The sequence below is a fragment of the Hyperoodon ampullatus genome (assembly GCF_949752795.1).
Source record: "Hyperoodon ampullatus genome assembly, chromosome: 11".
NCBI lineage: Eukaryota > Metazoa > Chordata > Mammalia > Artiodactyla > Ziphiidae > Hyperoodon > Hyperoodon ampullatus.
Window position 1 is genome coordinate 47,624,025 of NC_136924.1, and position 23,649 is coordinate 47,647,673.

The 23,649-nt window shown below is 35.1% G+C and overlaps 1 protein-coding gene across 2 annotated transcripts in view; it reads left to right on the forward strand.

Moving 5' to 3' along the window:
• The window catches only part of CNTN1 (contactin 1), a gene marked incomplete at both ends in the record, with an annotated part of 165,607 nt that overhangs the window by 95,996 nt on the left and 45,962 nt on the right, over positions 1–23,649 (forward strand). For both annotated transcript variants that reach the window (XM_079715653.1, XM_079715654.1), the window contains 4 exons: positions 2,847–2,996; positions 11,802–11,872; positions 14,297–14,531; positions 16,801–16,904. In XM_079715653.1, coding sequence (XP_079571779.1) covers positions 2,847–2,996; positions 11,802–11,872; positions 14,297–14,531; positions 16,801–16,904 — 560 coding nt within the window. The remainder of the gene's footprint in view (positions 1–2,846; positions 2,997–11,801; positions 11,873–14,296; positions 14,532–16,800; positions 16,905–23,649) is intronic.

A 23,649-nucleotide genomic window follows, 5' to 3' on the forward strand; every position in this document is an offset into this window, starting at 1 on the left:
CCAGACGCGCAGGCTCAGCGGCCATGGCTCACGGGCCAGCCACTCCGCGGCATGTGGGATCTTCCCGCACCGGGGCACGAACCCGTGTCCCCTGCATCGGCAGGCGGACTCCCAACCACTGCGCCACCAGGGAAGCCCTATATAAATGGTTTTATAGAGGGGGTATTATAAAGATATGCCAAAAACATTTTTTTAGATACTTATCTTCTCATAAGTACTGATATTAATGTGTATTAACAAGAATGATCATAATTGGTTTTGTTCTAAGAAGAGAGGTGTTCACAACTGTTAACTATCTTGTAGACTATATTATTAACTTATAGATATCAAATTCCTTCCTTAATCATTCGGAAGGTACATTTTGGAAGCCCATCTTCCTAACATCCACTTCCAGCTTCCCCTTTTGAAAGTTGTTTGCATCACTGGGTCAAGGGTTTCCCACTGAGGTCTGTCTTCTCATGGTTGTAACTCCAAGGCTTTCTGCCTATTCTTCTTCCTTTCTTCATCTCAGACTTCATTTAGTCACAGGACTTACTCCTCATCTGGGATCTAAAACCTACCCTAAAATGACTCCAGTTGACTTTTCTTTCTTTATCTCTCCCCATTCTTCCAAATGTTTTCTGTAGTAAAGTATGAATTTCTACTCTTTGAACATATTCCTGATCTTCCATTTGTTTGGAGATATTTTCATACTGGATCCTCATACATGCTCAGAATCAGTCTATCAGCTGCAGTTTTCACTGCACATCCATCTGCCTCTTCCTGTCTGACCCAGCCTTCACCTGCCCCTACATGTTGACTGCCCAGCTGCTTGGAAAAGCCCCAGGGTAGCCTTTACCATCGTGAGACACCATGCCCTTGCCAAGAGGGACCCTTTAGAATGGTTCCCGCATTTCCATTCTTCAAGCATTTAAATGGTGCTGGGGTTTTGCAGCATAAGAAGCAGGAGAGAAGATCAGACTGCCTCCTTGACCCTTCTATTATACTTTTTTACTTGGACACCCCGGACTCACAAACTCACAAATATTTCCATCAGCTTCAGCCTCTAAACCTCTGTATTAATTCCTTATGTCTGTCATAACACATTACCACAGATCTGATGATTTGAAACAACAGAAGTACAAAACTAAGGTGTTGACAGGGCTGCACCTTCTCCAAGGATCCCAGGGAACAACCCATTCCTTGCCTCTTCTAGCTTCCAGAGGCTACAAATACTCCTTGGCTTGTGGCTGCGTCACTTTAATTTCTGCCATTGTGGTCATATTTCACTCTCCTATATGTCTCTTTGCTGTGTTTCTTTTATAAGGACACTTGTCATTGGATTTAGGGCCCATCTAGTTAATCCAGGATATCTTATCCAAAGATTCTTAACTTAATTTGTCTTAAAATTAAAATGGTTTATAAGACCCTTTTTCCAAATAATGTCACATTCATAGGTTCTGGTGATTTGAACATAGATATATCTCTTGTGTAGGGGGAGTCACCATTCAACCCACTACAATGGCTCCTTCTATAGGAGGCTCAAAATCATAAAAAGGTATCTAGTGAAGAAGGGGGCCACTCTACCCAGTGTCATAACAACCAGCTCTGTGTTTTCCTTTTCTCCATGAAGAGTCCTTTGCAAATCAAAACTTCATCTTCCCTCTTCCAATTACCTAAAATAACTTCCTATGCACATGAAGTAAGACAAACAAATCCCAATTTGGTGTGAGGAAGGCGTAGAGAAAACAGGAGATAAAGAGGCAGAATTAAAACAGAAGAGAAGGAAAGCCAAACTTTTAATCAGAAAGTCAAAAATATGTCAAATATATAAAACAAATTCTTAACAAAATAAGAGACTGGATGGCAAAAATTAGTGTCTAGGAGAGTTATGCCACACATGACAGTCTGAGGCATGGGAGAGTCTGAGCCATTAGGACTTTGTCTAAAAGTAGAAACTGGGCACTGGGATGCTTAACATTTATTGTGACAATGGGTACAACATCTTAAAAAGCTATTTATTCATGGTCTGCAGTGCCAGATAAAAATTCCTTAAGCAATACGATAATGAGTCATATATAAGCCTAAGGGAACACATTTTCCAATAAGTGATGTACAGGTATTTACATGCATATGTATGTGTAGGTTAATTATTTAAAACACATGTGAGAATATTTTAGGAGAGCTTAAAATAATGTATAGTCCTGCCTTGGTTGTATGTTTTATCATACCTCAATTAAATAAGCAATCTTGAATGTATCTTACCCCTAAGTTATAATTTTCCTGTTAGTATCTAGTAGCATCAATTCTGAGAAATACTTAATAAATCTGAATGAATTATTATAACCTTTATTATCAGTGCCCCAAATGATTTGGGTATAAATCTAAAAAGCTAATTACAAAAAAGTATAAACATACAGGTACCCTAGTAATAAATCATTCACTACCCATACACTACATCAGTGGCAGTCCATAAAAATTTTAACTGCACAAGTTGTACCTTTGCCTCAAGAAATCTTTCTGGATTCTGTCTTCAGAATATAGCCTCTCGCTGTTTGGGTTGTAGCCAGTGGATGAGCAGCAGAAGCAAGAGGTGGGAGCCGGTTAAAAATGCAGAATCTCAGTGCTCCCACCCTGTACTTAATAAATAAATGATCCATGTGCCTATCTCTCTTTCTAACGTGTTATCTAGTAAGGACCTCTCCTCTCACTCCCTTGAACTTAACATTTTGTCATTCCTACTTTTTATTTTTATTTCAACTTAATGGAACATGTGCCATTTTCTCAAAACAGTAAAATAAAAACAGAGAATTATAAGAATTATGTTTTTCAACTAATATTCTCTATTTAATATTTATTTTATTTAGATCCCCCGATTATTGAAGGAAATATGGAGGCAGCAAGAGCAGTGGATTTAATCCCGTGGATGGAATATGAATTTCGTGTGCTAGCAACCAATACATTGGGTATAGGAGAGCCCAGTATACCATCAAGCAAAATTAAAACAGATGGTGCTGGTATGTAGAAGAAACTTTTTAAAATTTAAAAGGTTTATAATTTCAGTGACACTTTAGCATATAATTGAATGTATTTGGAAATAATGCTCTGAGGTAAGTAATTTATCTAAAAAATGTGTGTATATATATCTCACACAGGTGTGTGCATTCTGTGTCAAGACAGTCAAAAAACAAAAGAGAAAATATAAAGCTTTAGAATATTCTTACATAATTAATGGAAAATAGGTAAATAGAGGCAACTATATGATCCACTGAACACCACTTAAATGAAGTTGGTGTTTAGAATATAAACTTTAATGTAAATTTTGAATCTTAACCGGGCAGAGTCATGGTTAAGCAGATTCCATGATTTAGAAAACTCACAATTTGTCTTATCTCTCAAAGACATGGATAACCGAACAGCCACATGGATGGAGAGTATGGGCCGGAGAGTAGGGTGAGCCTGGCAAGGAGGGAATGTGATGGATCTATACCACCTGGGGAGTCAGAACATCTCAGAAATAGCTATAATGTGTTCTTTTAATATTAGGTGTCACTCTAAATGTGCTCTTTTATCACAGCTCAACCATGGCTATTCTTCCAATTTAAGTTCACATTTTTATGCTGAATACCAACTCCATTTTAATAGCCTTTTATACAAGAAATACCCCACTCTGTTTTCCTTCTCCCTTGAATTTCTAGGCAAAAACATTGTTCTTATTCTAATAATAACTCTTCTTTATTATTCCCTGTCTATGAAAAAGAAAATGTTTTGTAGACTCTCTGAGTTTGTTTACTTTTACTGCGCCTTGCCAAACTTCAGTGCTTTATTTGGGGGAAAATATTTTAAATGGATGACAGAATGCCATTAAAATTCTGCTGTGATATCTTAATATCACTTATCCACATTTCTGGCTACGTCAATTCCTTGGTCTAACTTCTAAATAGAATTATGAATTGTACGTCTTTAGTTTTTAAAGCCAAGTTATTCACAGAGACTGCCATCAATAAACGATCTCTTAAAGTTTCATGTAATTTCATGTAATTTATCAGATAAAACTGATGATTCTGTAATAAAGGAAGAACAGAAACACTAAAATACTGATTTGTGCTGAGCATTTTCAGATATTTTTCAGTTAATCTTCACAATAATATTTTGAGGTAGGTATTACAATCCAATGCTCATTAATAGGCAGTAGACTCAGAAACACTAAACAGTTTACCTAGGTTAATATAACTACTTGCAAGATTCAGAATTAAACACAGACCTGATACATTCAACTTTCTCTCTTAAAGGTGTTTTCTCAAGCAGGACTCCTAAACACACAGCCATTTATATGAACCTTTATTTTTGCATTCTAGTAGAAGCTCATATTTCATTTTCAGTTACAGAGCTGGATATGACTTAAACACCGTTTTTTGTTTTTATATATCCACCTGTGAAATGAACACAATTGTTCCTTTTTCTCTGCCTCACAGAAATCTCATTAGGATACGGAGGTAATATATGTTGCAGCTTTAGAGAACACAGATACCACATACCCAGGATCCTTGTGTTTGTTTGGTTTTGATTATTCCCTAGAGCCTCCTATGTTTGTAATAGAAGTTTCTGTGTGATGGACTGAACACAGTTGCCCTTTCTTGAAAAACAAAAATAAAAAGGAACTGGCACATTATCTGACTGGTGGTTTCAACCACATAATTCATGCTGAGAGATCATGCACTTGCTTTGATATAACAAGTATTCATTTTCAAAATAAAATTGCAAAAATATCAAATGATTAAGTTGGCCTAAGCAAACTTATTTCAGTTAAAAATTATAACATGCTTATCTCAGATATAGGCCTTTTTTATCTCAATGAGCTTGATTAATTTTCTGTGATCTGTTGACTATTACAATATGAATTATTTCTGATCCAAAAACAACATTGTTCATGGGGAGGGAAGATACTTTCTCTGGCATTGATGATAGGAGTCGACCCTCCCCTCTGTTACCAAAAAATTGTAGGAACTCTGTTATCAAAAAATTGTAGGAACTCTGTTACCAAAAAATTATGTATTATTTATTTCAAAAACGATTGCTTTAGTATACTTTGGTTGATCGTCTGGACAGAATTATAAGAACTTGGATTTTTTTTTTAATCTCAGTGTATATTTGATTAAATTAAATATGTTTTTAAGAACAACAACAGCAAAACATGTTTCCGAAAGAAAGATTCAATCTGATTCTTTCATCTGTGAATCTATAAATATAATTTATATTTAGTATCATATTTAGGAGATAAGAATACTTTTTGATGTATTCTTGCTACCTGTAGTTTGTATGTAACTCTGATGACTTTCCAACCTTAATGTCTTCTTATCTTTAGAAATGCTGGGAAAAATTTGTTTTAGTGATATCAAACCTAAAATTTTGGTAAGGTTGTTACTTTCAACTAACAACTTTTGGCATCACCTTCATTAAGCATGACCTCTAACATGTTTGCTCAAATGGTATTTTGTTAAGGAATTAATTCTCTCTCTAGTGTACTTGGAAAATAATTTCTCTTAAAAGCCTTCAGACACAAAACAAACATATGAAGTGATAATGGTCTTATTCACAATGCAAGATGTGGCCCAATCGTGATATAATAAGATGATGCCTTCCTTTCAATTGTGAAAAAATGTATCCTATAACCTCTAATGCATTTGTTAATCTTTCATAAGAAAATATTTTTGGATCCTTTATTAATCAAGGTTTATGGCTACTATCATTTATGCACTTGCTGTATGTTATCACAGAGTGCTAAAATCTACTTGCATTGCTCCACTTAATTCCCACAATAACTTTATGGAACTGGTATTATTTTTCCTAATTTTACAGACAAAGAAGTCAAGATTACACTTGGTTAATGTGAAGCAGAGCTAGGATTCAAATTCAGGGCTTTGCAATTCTAAAAGCTTCATTCCTAAATAATTTTCTAGGAGGGCAATATGCAGTATTAAAGCTCTGGGACACTGATCCTTTAGAAGAATACTGGTTCCATCATTTAAAACTCTGTGATTAGAGGCATGTTACTTAACCTCTCTGAGCCTCAGGTTTCTCATCTCTAAGTGGAAATTATTTATCTTATGAATTTTTTATGATTAAAACATGTAAATAAAGCAAAGTTAGTGCTGTCTAGTGCAAAATATTTGCTGAATAAAATTTTTATTATGCTATTAATGTTCATTTTAAGCTTTAATATGCTTATAAGAAAATACTGTCTACTCTAATAGATCACCTCTTTTGACAATATATTTCCATTGTTATTAACATAAAAGAGGATCATATAATTTCATGTAATTTTAGTCATCTTAAGGAATAAATTATATATTTAATACAGTCCAATCCAACAGACTTTCTCTTTAATTTCTGTTTTTCATTTCATCCTGTTTTTGAAAAATTGAATATTCATAAAATTGGACATTTATATTTTTTATCCTTACAAAAAAATAAAAATACTTTCTGAAACAGGGAGATGTTTGTCCTGTCATGTACCATTATAACAACTCTCTAAGAGATGCCAGCATATGTTATGTGGGATAAAGGCTGGTTCCCATTTGATGGAAAGGTTGCTCCTGTGCCTCATTATACTGATTGAAAGACAGGACATTATCTAGTGTGGCATATGCCCTTATCTGTCTAATTACTTAATTTTAAGATTGCCAGGCACAGTTGGGTATATTCTTTGGTTTCAGACAGGTGCATTATAAAATGGATGGCCCCAAATGAAGAATTAGAAGATGTGTTTGTAATCATTGTAACCCATTTAATTTTGACTGTAAATAAGAGATAACAGAAGCATCCTTCAAAGTGATGTGTCATTGTAAGATATACCCCCATAGCTAATAGCTCTGCAGGTGCAGTTTGTAAGTCGATATCCTAAAATGATACATTCAGGTTTGTTTTGACAACTTTGCTATTTATTTGCCAGATCAAACTAAGAAGGAAAAAGAGAAAAAGTAACATAACACTGTAATCAGCACTTTCATACTATGTAGAGAGCTTTAATTTCATGTCTAATGAAGCTATTCGGCTGTGCCATTTATTTTTATTTTTTTATTTTTTAGATATGTTTGATAAAGGAGGAGGATGGTGCTAAGAACATGTCTTATAGCTAGTAAGGTGCTATGTTAAAGTTAGTAGATGTCACTAGTTATGTAATAGAAAAATCTTTTTTTTTTTTTTAAGAAGCAAAGAGTGTAGATTTTTAAGCCATCAGGAGGCCTGAGGTAAAGTTGCAGCTTCTCTACATGTGAGTAGTGTGACCTGGGCTAGTTAACTAACTACTTTTGGGACTCATTCACCTTTTTTGTAAAAAGAGAATAATGCTAATTTTCTGTATATTTATTTTAAAGTGCTGACCTGAGTATCCAATTAGGTATGATATGTAAAAATCATTTCTAAGTTCTAGATGAGTCTTTTAATAAGCTGGGACTTTTATTCATTCATTCATTCATCCATTCATCCAGCCAACTTCTACTAGGGATTTTTAACACATTGGGGGTATTTAACACATTGAATTAAAACCAGTTGTACATATTTAATTTTACTACACTAGCATCTTCAGGACCGTAATCAGATTTTATTCACATTGTTAACTTTAGTGCTTAACACAACACAGTGTCTATAATTGGTACTTAAAATTATTTATAGAAGGAAAAGAGAGGAACAGGAAGGGAAAGAGGATGGTTCTTGCAATTGTAAGTTAATAGAGGATAATGAAAAGTAGTGATCAAAGCTACTGTGATATTTGCATATTAAAATTTAGAAAAATATATTACCAAATATAATTTGTTTTGTTTGAAACAATGTTAACATATGCATTAGATGCTTTTGTTTTTAATGCACTGAGATAAACTAGGAAGTGTTCATTCTTTCACTTAAGTGAAAAATCCATAATCGATTTGGGTTCTTTATAATAAATTTACTATGCATCATGCTTATTTCAGTTTGTAGCATTCTTTTCTGCCCATCTAAACATTCCCCCAGATGACTTGCCTTTAGACTATCATTCTATTGAACAGTTAACGGATTTACTCTGCTACACCCATTTAACTTTCCTGTTTGAGAACAAAGTCTAGATTAATAAGCAAACTACAATTTTTGCCTGATAAGATCTAAAGACATTAATGTTTTTGTGAACTATTTCAGACTCTATATAATTTTTACCTGGGAAGAGCATCAATTTAACATGGTAGATGCATAAAGAATGTTAGCAATCTGGTCCACCATCAGAGCAGGAGATCATAAGAATTATGAAGAACTCATTTGAATATCCAAATATTATACAGTTCATTTGATTTTATTAATGACTTCAGAAAGAAAATATATTTATAGATAGAATAAAAGCAGATGTAAGGCTTTAATCCCTTTGTTTATCTAGACCCTAGAGCATTATTTACATACCATTTTGAATCTCTTACTAAAAAATTTGTTTTGAATCACAGTGAAATTCTGATGTAAATTGAATTGAGAAGCTACATTCATGGTAACTTTATTTCTGTGAAAATGGAAAGCAAAAATTAACAAAAACTGAGTAGTCCATATATTTTATTTTGTTTATTTATTTATTTATTTTTGCAGTACGCGGGCCTCTCACTGTTGTGGACTCTCCCGTTGTGGAGCACAGGCTCCAGACGCGCAGGCTCAGCGGCCATGGCTCACGGGCCCAGCCGCTCCGCGGGATGTGGGATCTTCCCGGACCGGGGCATGAACCCGTGTCCCTTGCATCGGCAGGCGGACTCTCAAACCACTGCGCCACCAGAGAAGCCCTAGTCCATATATTTTAAATCAAGGGCCTTTCTTCTTATACTCCATGATTTTTATAATTTAGGATTTGTCACAAGGCAGTTTGTACACTGTTAAATAAAACGCCAGTTTTATTGTTAAATAAAACGCCAAAGCCCCAAATGTTACTTATATGCAAATTATTTAAGCATTCAAATTTACAAGTAAAATTGGCAACCGTTTCTTTTCATAGGAAAGAATAATCATGACATTGGCTTGATTTTCTTTTTAAATATTTTTTTATATCTACAACTGAAATACGAAAACCTTCCTATAAACATCATTAAGGAATCATTATTAGACTGAAATCATGGCAAAAAGACAAGTTTAAAAGCCTCACTATCTTTAATTGTTTATTCATTGTTAATTCAAGAATTTTGTATTTTTCCTAAATATTTGTTTAAATTCTTTTTAATAATTTATTGTTAACAGAAAATCTATTTTGCTCACATCAGATGCCCTGGAGCCTAAAGTTAAGTAAACTCCTTGTGCTCAGGGTGATTTACTTCCCTGAAAGGAATCAGTATTTGGCCAAGTCCTCCTGTTTCTGCAGGGCTGAATACAAATACAGAGTAGTTACGTACTCAGATTCATGTCAAATATGTAGGTTATATGCCAATTCCACTTGTGAAAAAATATCCCTTAGCTCCTAAAGCTACAAATGAACATTCAAAGCTTAAAGAAGGAAATTAAAATATAAAACACTCTATTATTCCAAGTAAGATATAAAACACTCTATTAAGAGATATAGCTAGGGCTTCCCTGGTGGTGCAGTGGTTGAGAGTCTGCCTGCCGATGCAGGGGACACGGGTTCGTGCCCCAGTCCGAGAAGATCCCACATGCCGCGGAGCGGCTGGGCCCGTGGGCCATGGCCGCTGAACCTGCGCATCCGGAGCCTGTGCTCCGCAATGGGAGAGGCCACAACAGTGAGAGGCCCGCATACCGCAAAAAAGAATAAAAATAACAATAGCTACCTTTATTTCTGTGCTTTTGTTTTGTCTTATTTTTAGCATCGTGAGCTCAATGGATGATCTTTGAAGAGCAAAATAATCTTGAATTACTTATTTGAAGTGTGTTAGACCTGAAACTAAAAGTGATGAAATGGGGAAAATATTCACTCTAATATAAACAAACTCTATTTTTAGCTCTGCTCTAAATAACAAAGGTTAATATTGATTATAATTAAAAAGATTATAGTGAAATGCTTGGACAAATAATACTTGTCCTGATGAAGGCAATATTTGATTCAACAAATTGCAATATAATAAATTAAATTATTCTAGAGTTATTTTTGAAATTATTTGCCTGTGACCACAATATTTGTACTTAAACACAAAATTTGATTTATTCATTGATTATAAGACATGTTCTTTGTTTCTGTATAGCATGTAAAATTTTAACCTCAGAATATGAGTTATGGGGCTTAAAGGGTTTCCAGCAATATTTTAATATCCCAGCCTTCAATATGTATTTCATCTAAACTGCTACAAGTAAATTACCTTTTAACATTCCCATGCACTCAGTTTAATTTCTAACATTCAAGTAGTGACAGTTAATAATAAATAATAAAATAACAAAATAGAATAATAAAATAATATCTCTCAAACTTCACATTAATTTCTTAATCAGGAAAGGAAACCATATAGTTTTATAGATATAAAGAAAAGCCTGTATTTTGTTTGTTTCTGTGCAATTAATGTATGTAGTTCAACAAAGAATTTACGTGGCTAACATAGAGGAAGTTTTGAAGTATTTATCTGTGAATCACAATTACTTGCTAGGATCTGTAATTCAGTAAATGAGTACTCTGTAGAAGGTGTGACTGTTTCCTTTAGGGAAGGACTATCTGGGGAATCATGGAAGAACTGACATTTCATCTGTTCTTTAAAATGCTAAAAGAGCCGGGAATGATATTTCAGACTGAGCCCCAGCGGTTGTGTGGGAAAATGTATGTCCTCAGTAAAAACATGGTCTTCACCTGTGTAGCTGGGTAGCTGGTCTCCAACTGTCTGGAGTGCAGGAACAAACTATGCTTTAGCATTATCTGTACAACTCCAATTAGATGCAATTCCAATAAGGTAAATCCTACAATAAGATAGAGTATACAAATCTGATAAGATACAGCACCCACCTTGAAGGACTTCCAAGGAGAGAGAATAACTCAAAGAAAAGCAAAGAGGCCATTGCACTTGGTAGTTAAAAGAAATTTTGTGATTTTTGAGAGAGTGATTTCAGTAATATGAAGAAGTGGAAACAGATTATGGGTTGTTAAAAAGTGATTATGGAGTGAAGTATAAAAATAGTCATATATCATTCTTTGCAGTTCAGTGACAGGAAAGGGTGAGATTAAGAGGAAAACAGTATTACAGGATGATTTTTAAGGCTGGAGAGACTGAAAAGGATAGTCATTACAGTAGAGACTGAAAAATAGAAGGATGATATAAAAAGATGGAAGTAAGTGAGAACTGGAGTCACTGATGGGACAGGGTTCCAGAAGAGATTTAGGGATTGAAAATAAGAGCATAAGAACAGCATTAGATTTCTGTTTCCAAATATCTCAGGGAAGCATAATCCTATGTTAATGCACATGCACTGTTTCTTAACAGTTATTTGTAGATTGAGGCATAAAACTAACACAACAGTGAGTTGTTAGGTCATAGAGTTCAAAGCGAGCTGTGAAATATTTTCCCAATAAAGGACATCTAATCTTTCAAAACCATATTAAATAAAAGAACACAGAAAAAAAAAGATGGGAAGGCAAATTTGCTTCACTACTTTGTTGAAGGAAACTAGTACATTTCCTGTGGCACTGAACCAATTCTTTTCTTGGCAGTAAAACATTATTACAGCAACTATGCGGCATTGTTAGTGTATCTGAGTGGATCATGTGTGCAGCTTGTCTTTCCTGGTGAAAGAAAAAATGTACAGTTTCTAAGTGAATAGGAACTCTAACATAAGAAAATAATTACAGGGCCTCTCATTTGTAGCTTTGTTTACTTGTTTATTTGTTTCAGCACCTAATGTGGCTCCTTCAGATGTAGGAGGTGGGGGTGGAAGCAACAGAGAACTGACCATAACATGGGCGGTAAGTGCTAAGAAGTTGCATATGTTAATAGGCTGCTTTATCTATACTTAATCTCAAACCCATTTTGCTTCCTGAAATAAATTGAAATAAAAGACAATGCCCCAAACCCAAACAAGAATAAATTACTAAAATTATTATTTTTTTCTTAAATGCATGCCAGATTTTACCTGGCTTATTATGGCTTAGTGCAATTCTTATACCAAAACAGATTATTGATGCTAAAGTATCCATAGGTTTAAAGATTAAACAAACATTCAACTGTCTCATTCAAGAGAGAGATATTTTGTACTCACTGTGGCCTGGTAACCCAACTGCAATTCATAACATTTGCTCTGGACTTTCAAAACTCCAAAGATTCAGTTAAAAAATCTTTTGTATCAGCATCTGTTTTCAAATTGGAGCTTGCTTTCTCACTTGAGACTTACTTTCATCACCATGTGTAATCTATCATTAGTCAGTCTTAGAAGTCCCCACAAATGACTTATTATTGAGGTGTCCAAAACATTGTATTAAATTTTTATGACCCAAAGGGGAGCTTTTATTCAGAGACTATAATGTCCGGAAAACAATGCATCTTAGCTGAATTTTTGAAGTGAGAGAGATACTGGGGGTGGGAAAGGCTTTGGTAACATAGATTTGCCTGAATTAGACATCTGACATTTATCTAGGTAACATGTTTTGTATAGCTCTATGCATCCGTATTTTTAGTATTTAATCACTGCAGAAAGTCAAAGAACACAACTAAGGCTCCAAAGGATTCTGAGAACTACAGGAAAAATGACAGGTTTTATTCTTTACATGAGTTAAATTGATTTATATAATAAATGGATATTTAGCAGAAATTGACTTCACTCTGTGCTCTGTAGTCATATTTTATACTTGGCATTTAAATCACATTTTTTAAGTAAGATTTAGAAAAAAATTGCCTTTTCTTTATTCAAATCTCAAATGATTTGTCAGTTTTAGTGCCAGTGTATCACACAAAACTGAAGATATTGGAAAAATTTTAACATCTTACTCCTTTCTTTAGGCTTGATTTTCTTAAACTGTGTAGGTAGGTATATGCATCACAATAAGATGAGGAGCTTGTCAAAAAATTCAGAATTGGAAATTCCTATTTCAAAAATTTGAAATCAATTCTCTGAGACGAGGGCCTGATCATCACTAATTTTTGAAAACACCGTAGCTAATTCTGATCTACTAAAATGCAAAAATTAAGTATAGAACTATCAATAAGAAAAAATGTTTAAATTATGGTGGGAATGTTAGGATATTCTATTAATAATGTAAAATCATATTTTGTACATCCTTGTGATCATGCGTCAGGATTTCTATATCGTGCAACCAAGAACAACTTATTTTCCCTTTGAACTTTGTACATTTACAGACATTCCTGTTTAACCTATGGATATTCAAGCTACTGTGTTATATTTAGTTCAAGGTTTTTCCTCAAGACAACGTAACTTTGATATTCTGGTGAAAAAAGTCAATATACAATGGGCACATTTACTTTATTGGCTAAAAAAGACTAAATGATGGATACTCAGTAGAACTTGCTTTGAGTCAGTATTTATAAATAATGGATTGTTAGGGCTGACACAGACTTCTTTATTGAGCAATTGTTATGTAATAATAACTCTGAGAAAATAATGCAAAACAGGGCTCTTACTTCAGCACTGGAGTCAGAAGGGACCCATAGCCAGCCTCCTACAGATGAGTGCAATGTTATCCCTTCCTCCTTTAGCATTCTTTTTCCTCTGACCAGTTTCTATTGCTTGGTTACAATACAGATATTCCAGAGCATTGTTAACTATCTTACCATAGCCTTTCAACTCTAAAGAAATTCATTTACTTGTCAATTGAATAAATACTACTTGAGGCTTTGTTCTAGAGTCTAGGTAAATGAAACTGACAATAACCCTGCCCTCATGAAACTTATGTTATACTAGTGGAGAGAGACAGTAAAGTAGACAATAAGTAAAATATGTAGTGTAGATCATTATTATTGTATTAAAGAGAAAAAAATAAAGTGGGGGCGATTCTATATGGATTATTCCAGAAAGAGTCTTGAAATGGCAGAACCTGTGGTCAGGGAAAACATCAAGTGGCTTTTTAACCTCAAGAAAGTGAGAGAGGGACCTTCTGACAAATGGGAAAGCATCCTAGAAGGAAGGAACTGAAGGTAAAAAAGCCCAGAGTGGGAGCCGCCGTGGAGTGTTCCAGAAATAACGAATTTGGTAAATGAAGTCACCACATGTTGGAGCACATTTGTGCCCTGGCTTTTTCAGGCAGCTCTCACTTATGAACTAAGAATGTTTTTACAGAAAGCATGCTTCCATATGTAGCATATTTATTGTTTGCATAGGATTTTCCCCATGTTAACCGTATTACTTAAACCTATTAAATACTTCAATTTCTATTCAGCCGTTGTCAAGAGAATACCACTACGGCAACAATTTTGGTTACATAGTGGCATTTAAGCCATTTGATGGGGAAGAATGGAAAAAAGTGACAGTTACTAACCCAGATACTGGCCGCTACGTTCATAAAGATGAGACTATGCGCCCTTCCACTGCATTTCAAGTCAAAGTCAAAGCTTTCAACAACAAAGGAGATGGACCATACAGCCTCACAGCTGTCATCCACTCCGCGCAAGACGGTAGGTGAAAGAAAGACCCCACTGACCTGATGAAGGATTCTGTTTCTCCAGTAGGCATTTTGTTTGCTGTCTTTCGGGCCTACTTATTAAGATCTTTTTAAGATACCACACATTTAGTAAATGAGTTAGTAAATTTTGTGCCAAATTAAAATGTCAATCTCCCTATTTAAATGACAGGAAAATTGCCAAAATCTCTTTCATCCTTTAGATCATGTTTATGGTAGTTAGGAAATCTCCACTAAAATCCTCGGCTTAGACCCCTGTTCCTGGACTCTTGATTATAATTTTGCAGTCAGAAATTCTCCAGACTTGATGGAATCTTAACATACACTTTTTTTTTGGATAAAATTTCTCCTTTTAACTCAAAATTGTGTATTGTATCATTTATGTAACTTCTTTTGTCATTACAGTAGCATGCTAGAATTTCATTAAAGGGAACTTAGGCATAATTCTATGAAAAAGGAGTCAGAAAGCCAGTTGAAATTTTTTCTTGGAAAGAAAAAAAGATATCTGAAAGGCTATTCGGGGAAAAAAAATACAGATACTGGCTCTTTGTTTTTCTAGAAACTTTAACTGAACTGAGCATGCTTCTGGAGGACTTTATATATCTCTGCTAAATGATACATATTTTAATATTAAACTTAATTACATTGATTTCTATGATTTCCCATTTAAGCTGCTACACTTTTTTATTATTTATTTTCCTATTTAAAAAGGTAAGACTTCCTTATTATACCTTTGTACTCAACGTGCATTATGTAAATAATTAATGGCTAGAAAGGCAAGTAGAGATTTTCGTTGCCTTCTGACCTAACACATTTGTGCTTGGACAAGTTTCCCTTTGCACATGTGTGATAAGCAAAAATGGAAGGGTTTTAAAACTTAAAACTATGTGAAATACTCTTCTGATCTCTTAGAGGAAAAACAATATCTATTAATTTACCCAATTTACACTAATTTTAGTCCACAATAAACATTTAGCTATCCCTTAGAATTTATGCTCTTCAGTCATAGAGTTATTAGCTTTCATATTTGTTAAAAATTTAATATCTATTCAAATCATCCCATGATCTTTACTTTCAATACAAACATGAAAGGCAATCATATATATGTTTACACACACACACACAAACACGTGCATACTTTTCTAAAGTTAGCTCAATTAAATACATAGAAAGAATAACAAGTAGAAATTTCTAAGTTAATAATCAATTCAGGTCTATTTAATCTACACTCATTCTGATTTGGCAGAAGTACGATAACTTGACTCAATAGTTTGAACAACTTAAGTACATCTCACAGAGAAAATGAAAGTGTAAAGCATTTTACAAGTTACCTTCACACCCAATATGATATTTTTTTTTACTGTTTTACTCGATGCTAAAGTAATCAGGCAAAAGCCATGCTTGTCATCTCTTTGGTTATGGCCATCTGTATTTAATTACATTTCTTTCCTAAATGTTTCATGAGTCTCATAAAACGTGCATGTGACAAAACTTAAGTGTTCATCTTCACTGCTACTACTAAGAAATCAGTCACAGTGCCACACATTTACCTTGATTTGGAATGACGACAGTGTTCATGTGCAGAACATTTTAGCATAAAAGAGGATTATGGCTTGTTAATAAAAGACAATAAGAATTGATCACTCCTGCCTAAGATTTCTTTAGTTGCTTTGTGTAAATTTTGTAAGGGATGTAAATTACTTTTTTTTTTCACTGAACAGAGCCTTTTGATACATATTTGACTAGATGCCCAGTTGGACGATTAGACTTCTTTACTGAGCACAATAAGTGGTGGATGTCACAACTTGTTTCAAAGGATCTCAAAAAAAAAAAAAAGATCTTAGCTTAAACATAAAAGAGAAAGAGGGAAATATTGCTCTATATCTTTAGCTTATATTAAATAGGAAGTGTGAGAGAGTTGAAAATTAATTGTAATGACTAATTTTCTGTAATAAATACAAAATTTCCTCTTTGACAGTATAGAGTTGATAAGCTAAACATAATAAATTTTAATTTGCATCCACAGGCTTTCATAAACAGGTTAGTTAAAAGAAATACAAAAATATTAGTATGGTTCTTGCTCACAGATATCAGAGAAATCCTTATGGATTTCCATATTTTGTAAAAAATGTGTGTGTACATGTGTATGTATATGTATCTGTCTGTATTAACATTCATGTATATGAATATGTGTGTGTATGTATTACTTATGACCACAAAATAAGCATCTTCTGTAAGAATTTAATGTTCTCATCAAATTTCAGCTCCCAGTGAAGCCCCAACAGCAGTAGGCGTAAAAGTCTTATCATCTTCTGAGATATCTGTTCATTGGGAGCATGTTGTGGAAAAAATAGTGGAAAGCTATCAGGTGAGTTCAATTTTTACCAAACTAAATACACTTGCTCATAATTATCAGCATACCTTTTCAAATATGTTGTATCTCTCAAAGTTCTGTGTCCTTCTGATTTATGTGGCAACTAACACTATATCCTCTGTGTTTAATATGTTGGAAATTTATTAACTAACTTATGAGTAAAGCAGGGGTTCCCAACTGACTTATCTATAAAAGATGTAGAGTCCTGTGTGTAGGTAAACAATTGGCCAAAATAAAAACTAAGGTAATAACACTCGGGCTTAAGCACAATCTTTTGAAACAAATATTCTCATAAAATGCTGGCGAATCTCAAGTTTTTGGGAAATCATATTGGTAGTTTGGTAATTTAATTTTTTTTACCCTATTTGACTCATTATTTCCACATCCAAAAAGCCCTCCAAAGGAAGCACTTCTAAATATACTAAATATGTATCCCATTATGTTATCTATGAATGCAGGAAATTGACAACATGCAAAATGTCTCAAAGGAAATTTCCTTCAAAATAAGTCTTAAAAGTGTAGTAGGATTTAGCCAGAAGGATAGGGGAGGACATGTCTTAGTCAACGGAAATAAGACCTGGGGAATTGAAGTTAGTTCTGCTGGGATCTTTAATACGAAATTTAGACTTGATTTTGTAGGAAAAGTGAAGTCATCTCATATTTTTAAGCACAAAGAGTGAAAATTAAGAGGAACTGACATCATCCTACCTTTGCAGATGAGAAAATGGATGCCAAAGGGATTCAACAACTGGCCTTAGTTAGCGCCAAGGAAAAGCGTCAGGTGTCCTGATTCAAAGTTCAGTGCTTTTTGCCAGATCACAGACTCCCTTTTTTTTATTCAGTGAGTGGACAGTGAGTGGCCTTCTGGAGCCATGGCTGGTGAGCTGCCCTCTCAGTCCTTGTGCTTCATCATCTGTCCATGGAATATTCATTTCATGAGGGCAGGATTTTGTCTGTTTTGCTCTCAGTGCCAAGAAGAGTGGTCACTAAGGAAATATTCACCGAGTGCTGATAGAAATAATGAAGTATGCTCAAATAAAGTGCTGCAACCTGGCTTTCTCAAGACCATGTTTCTGAGGTAGAACCACAAAATCAGCCCAAGGTTTTAAGTTTTAAACTCACAAGCTAACAGGAAGCTTTTTTTCTTGGTATCATAGGTTATGATTTGGGTAGACGTCAAAGTGTTTTCAGATCATCTTTGCAAATGATCAGCTTAAGTTGTCACCAAGAGAGTGGAATTATAGGAGTGGACTGTGAAGTTCCAATATTCATAACTTATTAAACTTACATTTGCAGCTGGTAGAAAAGAAATGGAAATGGAAAAGAGAGAGAAATTCACTAGATGTTAGAAAGCCCTGTAATAAATAAGTCTGAGGTATCTTAGGAGAACACATCAATATTTAGAGCTTTCAAGCCATATTTTGGACATAGGATTTCTTCTTTTTTAATATTATTCATTTGTAAGCAATAAAAAATAGAAAAAATGATTATTTAATACATAACCCATGCATTAACTCAAAGTGCTAAAGATATATTATTATTTGCTAAAAACATGCCACAGAAATAGATATTTTCTTTGTCTGAGAATTATATGTTGACTATTTTATAACTTCTGACATGCAGAGTAAAAAGGAAATATGAGATGTGAAACAATGCACTGGTACCAGTGAATTTAGACAATAATCAGAATATACGTTCTTGATGCGGAATAAGCTAAGTAGAGGATTCTCAATTAAATAGCAAAAAATAATCTTAATAGCTAAGATTTTCTCAAATGATCAAAAACCGTATGCCATGGAGAAGTTTAGTTTCACAGATTTCTGACGTTTCGCAACTCCATACTAGAAAATTATGAGCTCTGCTGCTGAACAGACATGGGTTTATCTCTCAGCTCTGTCACTTAGAAACTTTGTGGAAAATTTATACAAACTTTCTGGGCCCTAGTTTCCTCACTTTTAAAGCTGAGAGTAATCAATGCCTCATATCCTGTTGTGTGGAATAAATGAAATAACCTGTGTTTAATGCTTTTCCCTGTTTTATATCACTGGACATTTGAAGACAATGATGATGATGATGATGAAGCCAATGACGATAATGTTAATAATGATAAGAATGATAATATTTGTTGAGCCCTATGATGTTAAACATTTAATTAAGCTCATTGTATTGAATCCGCACAATCCCAGGAGATAAACACTATTATTTCTCCATTTTAAAGGTGAAGAACTTGAAGTTAAAAACATTTATCTGAGTAATAATTGGTATAAACTGACTTGAACCTAGGTTTTGCCTCTCCAGAGAATGGTTAATTAAAAATGTTGGAAGGGCTTCCCTGGTGGCTCAGTGGTTGAGAGTCCGCCTGCCGATGCGGGGGACACGGGTTCGTGCCCCGGTCCGGGAGGATCCCACATGCCGCGGAGCAGCTGGGCCCGTGAACCATGGCCACTGAGCCTGCGCTTCCGGAGCCTGTGCTCCGCAACGGGAGAGGCCACAACAGCGAGAGGCCCGTGTACCGCAAAAAAAAGTTGGAAATAAATCATAGAATTATTGTTTCCATTTATTCTTTCTTTAAAAAGCCTTTAAGTCTTTCACACAGATACTTAAATATCAAAGAGACAAGCATGAAAGCTTAAAAGAGAAAATCTGTAACATTTATTCTCCTGTAAGAAAATGCCCCTTTATGGGGGAAAAGCTTGACTCACTATAATGTGTTTATTGTTACTATTTTTAAATATGAAGGAATAAGCCAATGGTTTAACAAGATAGACGATCAAGAAAACTAATATCCTACTGCACTTCCCATGAAAATGTACTATGGGTCTAAGTTATAAAGAAACAGAGAAAAAAAGCAGGACATTAATAAAGAAAGATTAAAAAAAAGTTGGAAAAGCCCAAGTCCTGTGTGATTGACCCCATCTCATGGTTAATTTCCTGACATTTCAAGTGAGAACTGCAGGCTATTGGGTTTAAAAAAATCCCTTCTAGTTTGAAAGTGTATCTTGTAGAAAGTTTGTTTTATTCTTTTCCCCCCCTGGCCTAGTTAAAGAGCTCCCCACTTTTAATCTTAATTTCCTGCAGTGTAGGTGAACTAGAAGAATGCGTGAAGTATTTCTTATCAAAGTCTTATTAGAAATTTGGGCTCCTGCCCAGGAATCCACAAAAGACTTAGTTTACTGACCCAGCAGGTAAAGAATTCACTTAATGAAAACAAGCAAAATATTCTATCGGGAATAATAAATACAAAACCTCTTAGCAGCTGAATTGGAGATTAATGCAGATGATTGATTTCACAATTATCTTAAAAGATTACCCATCCTGAGTAGTTTACACAGATGTCTTTAAAAGTTAAATTATTATGGTGAGTATAAGCTCATATTTAGGAAGTGCTGTATTTTCTTATTTTGGAGAAGGGATCTATCTTCATCCGGATCTCCCCAAAGCAAAGTCTGACACACAGGTATAGAAGAAGTTAGTGTTTTTGTTGTTATTGTTGTTTGTTTTAAATATGATCCCAGGGAGCAGATATGAGGAAAAAGCAGAATGAACAGGAGAGGGTTAGAAAAATGCTTTATCTTGTTGGCAACCACTGTGGGCACTGGTACTCCATCCCTTGTGATCTTTAAGGAGCTTCATAAATGTGGTTGAGAATTACCCCACATAGAATGAAAGGGGAAGCGTTCATGCACTGCTATTCCCCATTGGTTAAGAGTGTCCCCAGGGGCATCACCTCCCCTCCCTGCATTGATTGCAGTTCAAGGTTCACACTGCAGCATCAAGGATGACCCAAGACAGGGAGTGAGAAGTTAGCAGCAATAGCAGAGGAAAAATGCTAACTGGTAGTACTTATGGGAAGCTGGTTGAAGCCTACATACAATTGTTTGGTTCCTGCACCAATGGCTAGAATAAAAAAGAACTTTGAATAAGTTCCAAGAAGTGTGAGAATACAGATTTTGAGTGATATATATTATTACTATTCCTAACCCATAGAATGTACTAATACTTGAATTAGTCCGGGATCTGGATAATGTAAAGTTATCATATAATATCTTTTTAGATATTTTTCACTTAAATAACCGTATTTAGATTTTTTTCCCTAAAAACTGTATTAAATCCACAACAAAAGAATATTCAGCTGTCAGAAGATATTTTTTTCAGAAAATTCAGAATTTGAAGAAGAAAGTTTGGAAATCTGATACAAAAGTTTACTGAAGTAGAAAATAATAAAATGGAGCAAGCCTAATTTTCAAAAGTACTAAATATCTTTAAATACTTCCATAATTGTAACATCCAGGTTTTATTCTAAGCCTCTTTGGAGAAAATGAGATTAAAGAGCTGCTTTTCCTACAAATTTCTTAAATTTTCCTCGGAAGGGATATAAGTATTATCTTTGTACAAAAGTGGTGTTATTATAGTTCATAAATGTATTGAAATTATAATTATTCTTTGTTATATGATTTAGCCCTTTTTCTGAGGCTTTTCTTTTCAGCTTCCCAATACTGTTATAAAGAGTAAATTTTCTTGGGACAAAATTATACACTTAGGTCATTCCATCAAATATATTAGTAATTTTATGTAAACTTAAACATTTTGAAACATGTTTGCTTGGTTCACTACTATATTCCTAGCATCTAGCACATAGCTGGTACAAAGTAGGTACCCAGAAAATATTTGTTCAATGAATGAATGAGTGTCATACATCAAGTGCAGTCCTATGTACACAACATTAGAAATAATGAATACCTGTACTCAAGGAGTTTATAACCTAGCAATAGTAGAGACCAGTAATGAGGTAATTCCATAATTGTTTAATAAGCACTAAGATAAGTTAACACTAGATATGGGGTGTTGTGGAGATTTTAGGAACATGCAAATAAAGAGTTAAATTTATATAATGCCACAGCATTATATAGAAATAAATATACTATATGTTGCTCTAGCATGTGAAAATGAATTTATGGTCTACTGTCCATAAAGCAGGACCTGCTTCATTTATTTATTTTTTTCCACTAGTTCATCCAGCCTGCCTTTTGGTCTCCCTAGTGATTAATCAAAAGGAGTGCATTTGTTCTGCTCCATGACTACAGGTTCAACGCTTCAATCCAAACAATTTTCTCACAGATTAATATTGGTTCTTCACCACAACGGGCAACTCACTGCAGGGATCAAACACTGTGGTCCAAATTATCTATGTGGAAATTATTTCTAAGTGCATGGCCAGTGCCTAGTTCAGATGAAAATAATAATAATGCTACATTTTACATATATCCACTATTTTTTTTTTTTTTTTTTTTTTTTTGCGGTACGCGGGCCTCTCACTGCTGTGGCCTCTCCCGTTGCAGAGCACAGGCTCCAGACGCGCAGGCTCAGCGGCCATGGCTCACGGGCCCAGCCACTCCGCAGCATGTGGGATCCTCCCGGACCGGGGCACGAACCCGTGTCCCCTGCATTGGCAGGCAGACTCTCAACCACTGCGCCACCAGAGAAGCCCCCTTCTTGCTGTTTTTTTTGTTTTGTTTTTTGTTTTTTGCGGTACGCGGGCCTCTCACCCTTGTGGCCTCTCCCATTGCGGAGCGCAGGCTCAGCGGCCATGGCTCACAGGCCCAGCCGCTCCACGGCACGTGGGATCCTCCCGGACCAGGGCACGAACCCGTGTCCCCTGCATCGGCAGGCAGACTCCCAACAACTGCGCCACCAGGGAAGCCCCCAAATTTTAATTTTTTTGTTTTTGTTTTTTTGCGGTACGTGGGCCTCTCACTGTTGCGGCCTCTCCTGTTGCGGAGCACAGGCTCCAGACGCGCAGGCTCAGTGGCCATGGCTCACGGGCCCAGCCACTCCGTGGCATGTGGGATCTTCCCGAACCGGGGTACGAACCTGTGTCCCCTGCATTGGCAGGCGGACTCTCAACCACTGCGCCACCAGGGAAGCCCTTATCCACTGTTTATTTTAGAATTCTTTGAAAACATTGCAAGTTAAATATAAAGGTATGCTTTAAATTAGGGAGAGACAGATTATTCAACCAAAATAATTTTGTATCAGATGCTTTCATTAGTAGAGGTTTAAAATACTCTAAAAGTGTCTGTAAAAAGTCTCATATTCTAAAATAAGAAAGTCGGAGATTATTTGATACACTCAATAACTCTCTCTGTTCCCTAGTTACCAGGGCATAACTAAGTCACTGCTTAAATTTATTGTGAATTTCTATGGAGACTGTGTAATATAGATCCCTGTCAAAATCAGATGAATAAAATAATTGGCCATGTAAGATATAGGTGCAAAGAGTAAATTAAAGAAAATTTTGTTCTTTCCTTTTGTATTGCCAAAATGCCTCATGGAATTTGGGTAAAATGTCAAAAAATTTTGTCACTTTAAGTCCTCATTTTAATACTTAGTGTCTTTTAGAAATGGTCTAGTTAAAACTCTTCTCCTCTTTAAACGGGATAGAAAAGTTGTTATAATGAATGAAGATTTTAAAATGTGCTCTCAGTCAACAAGTATCCACATAAAAATGTCTGAGCCTCGGGGGCATCAGTTTTGATTGCTATAAAACAGGCTAAATACTACCATTATTGGTTTGTTGAGAAACTAATACATGTAGATGATCCTACTTTAGTACTTGGCATTTCACTAGAATATAAATGTTCATTTTATTTCTCTTCAGTCAAGCAGTGGAAGAGGCCTTACATGTCACACAGTTCAAATTTCCACTAAAATATAGGCCGTCTTCCTCCTTCTCAGATGA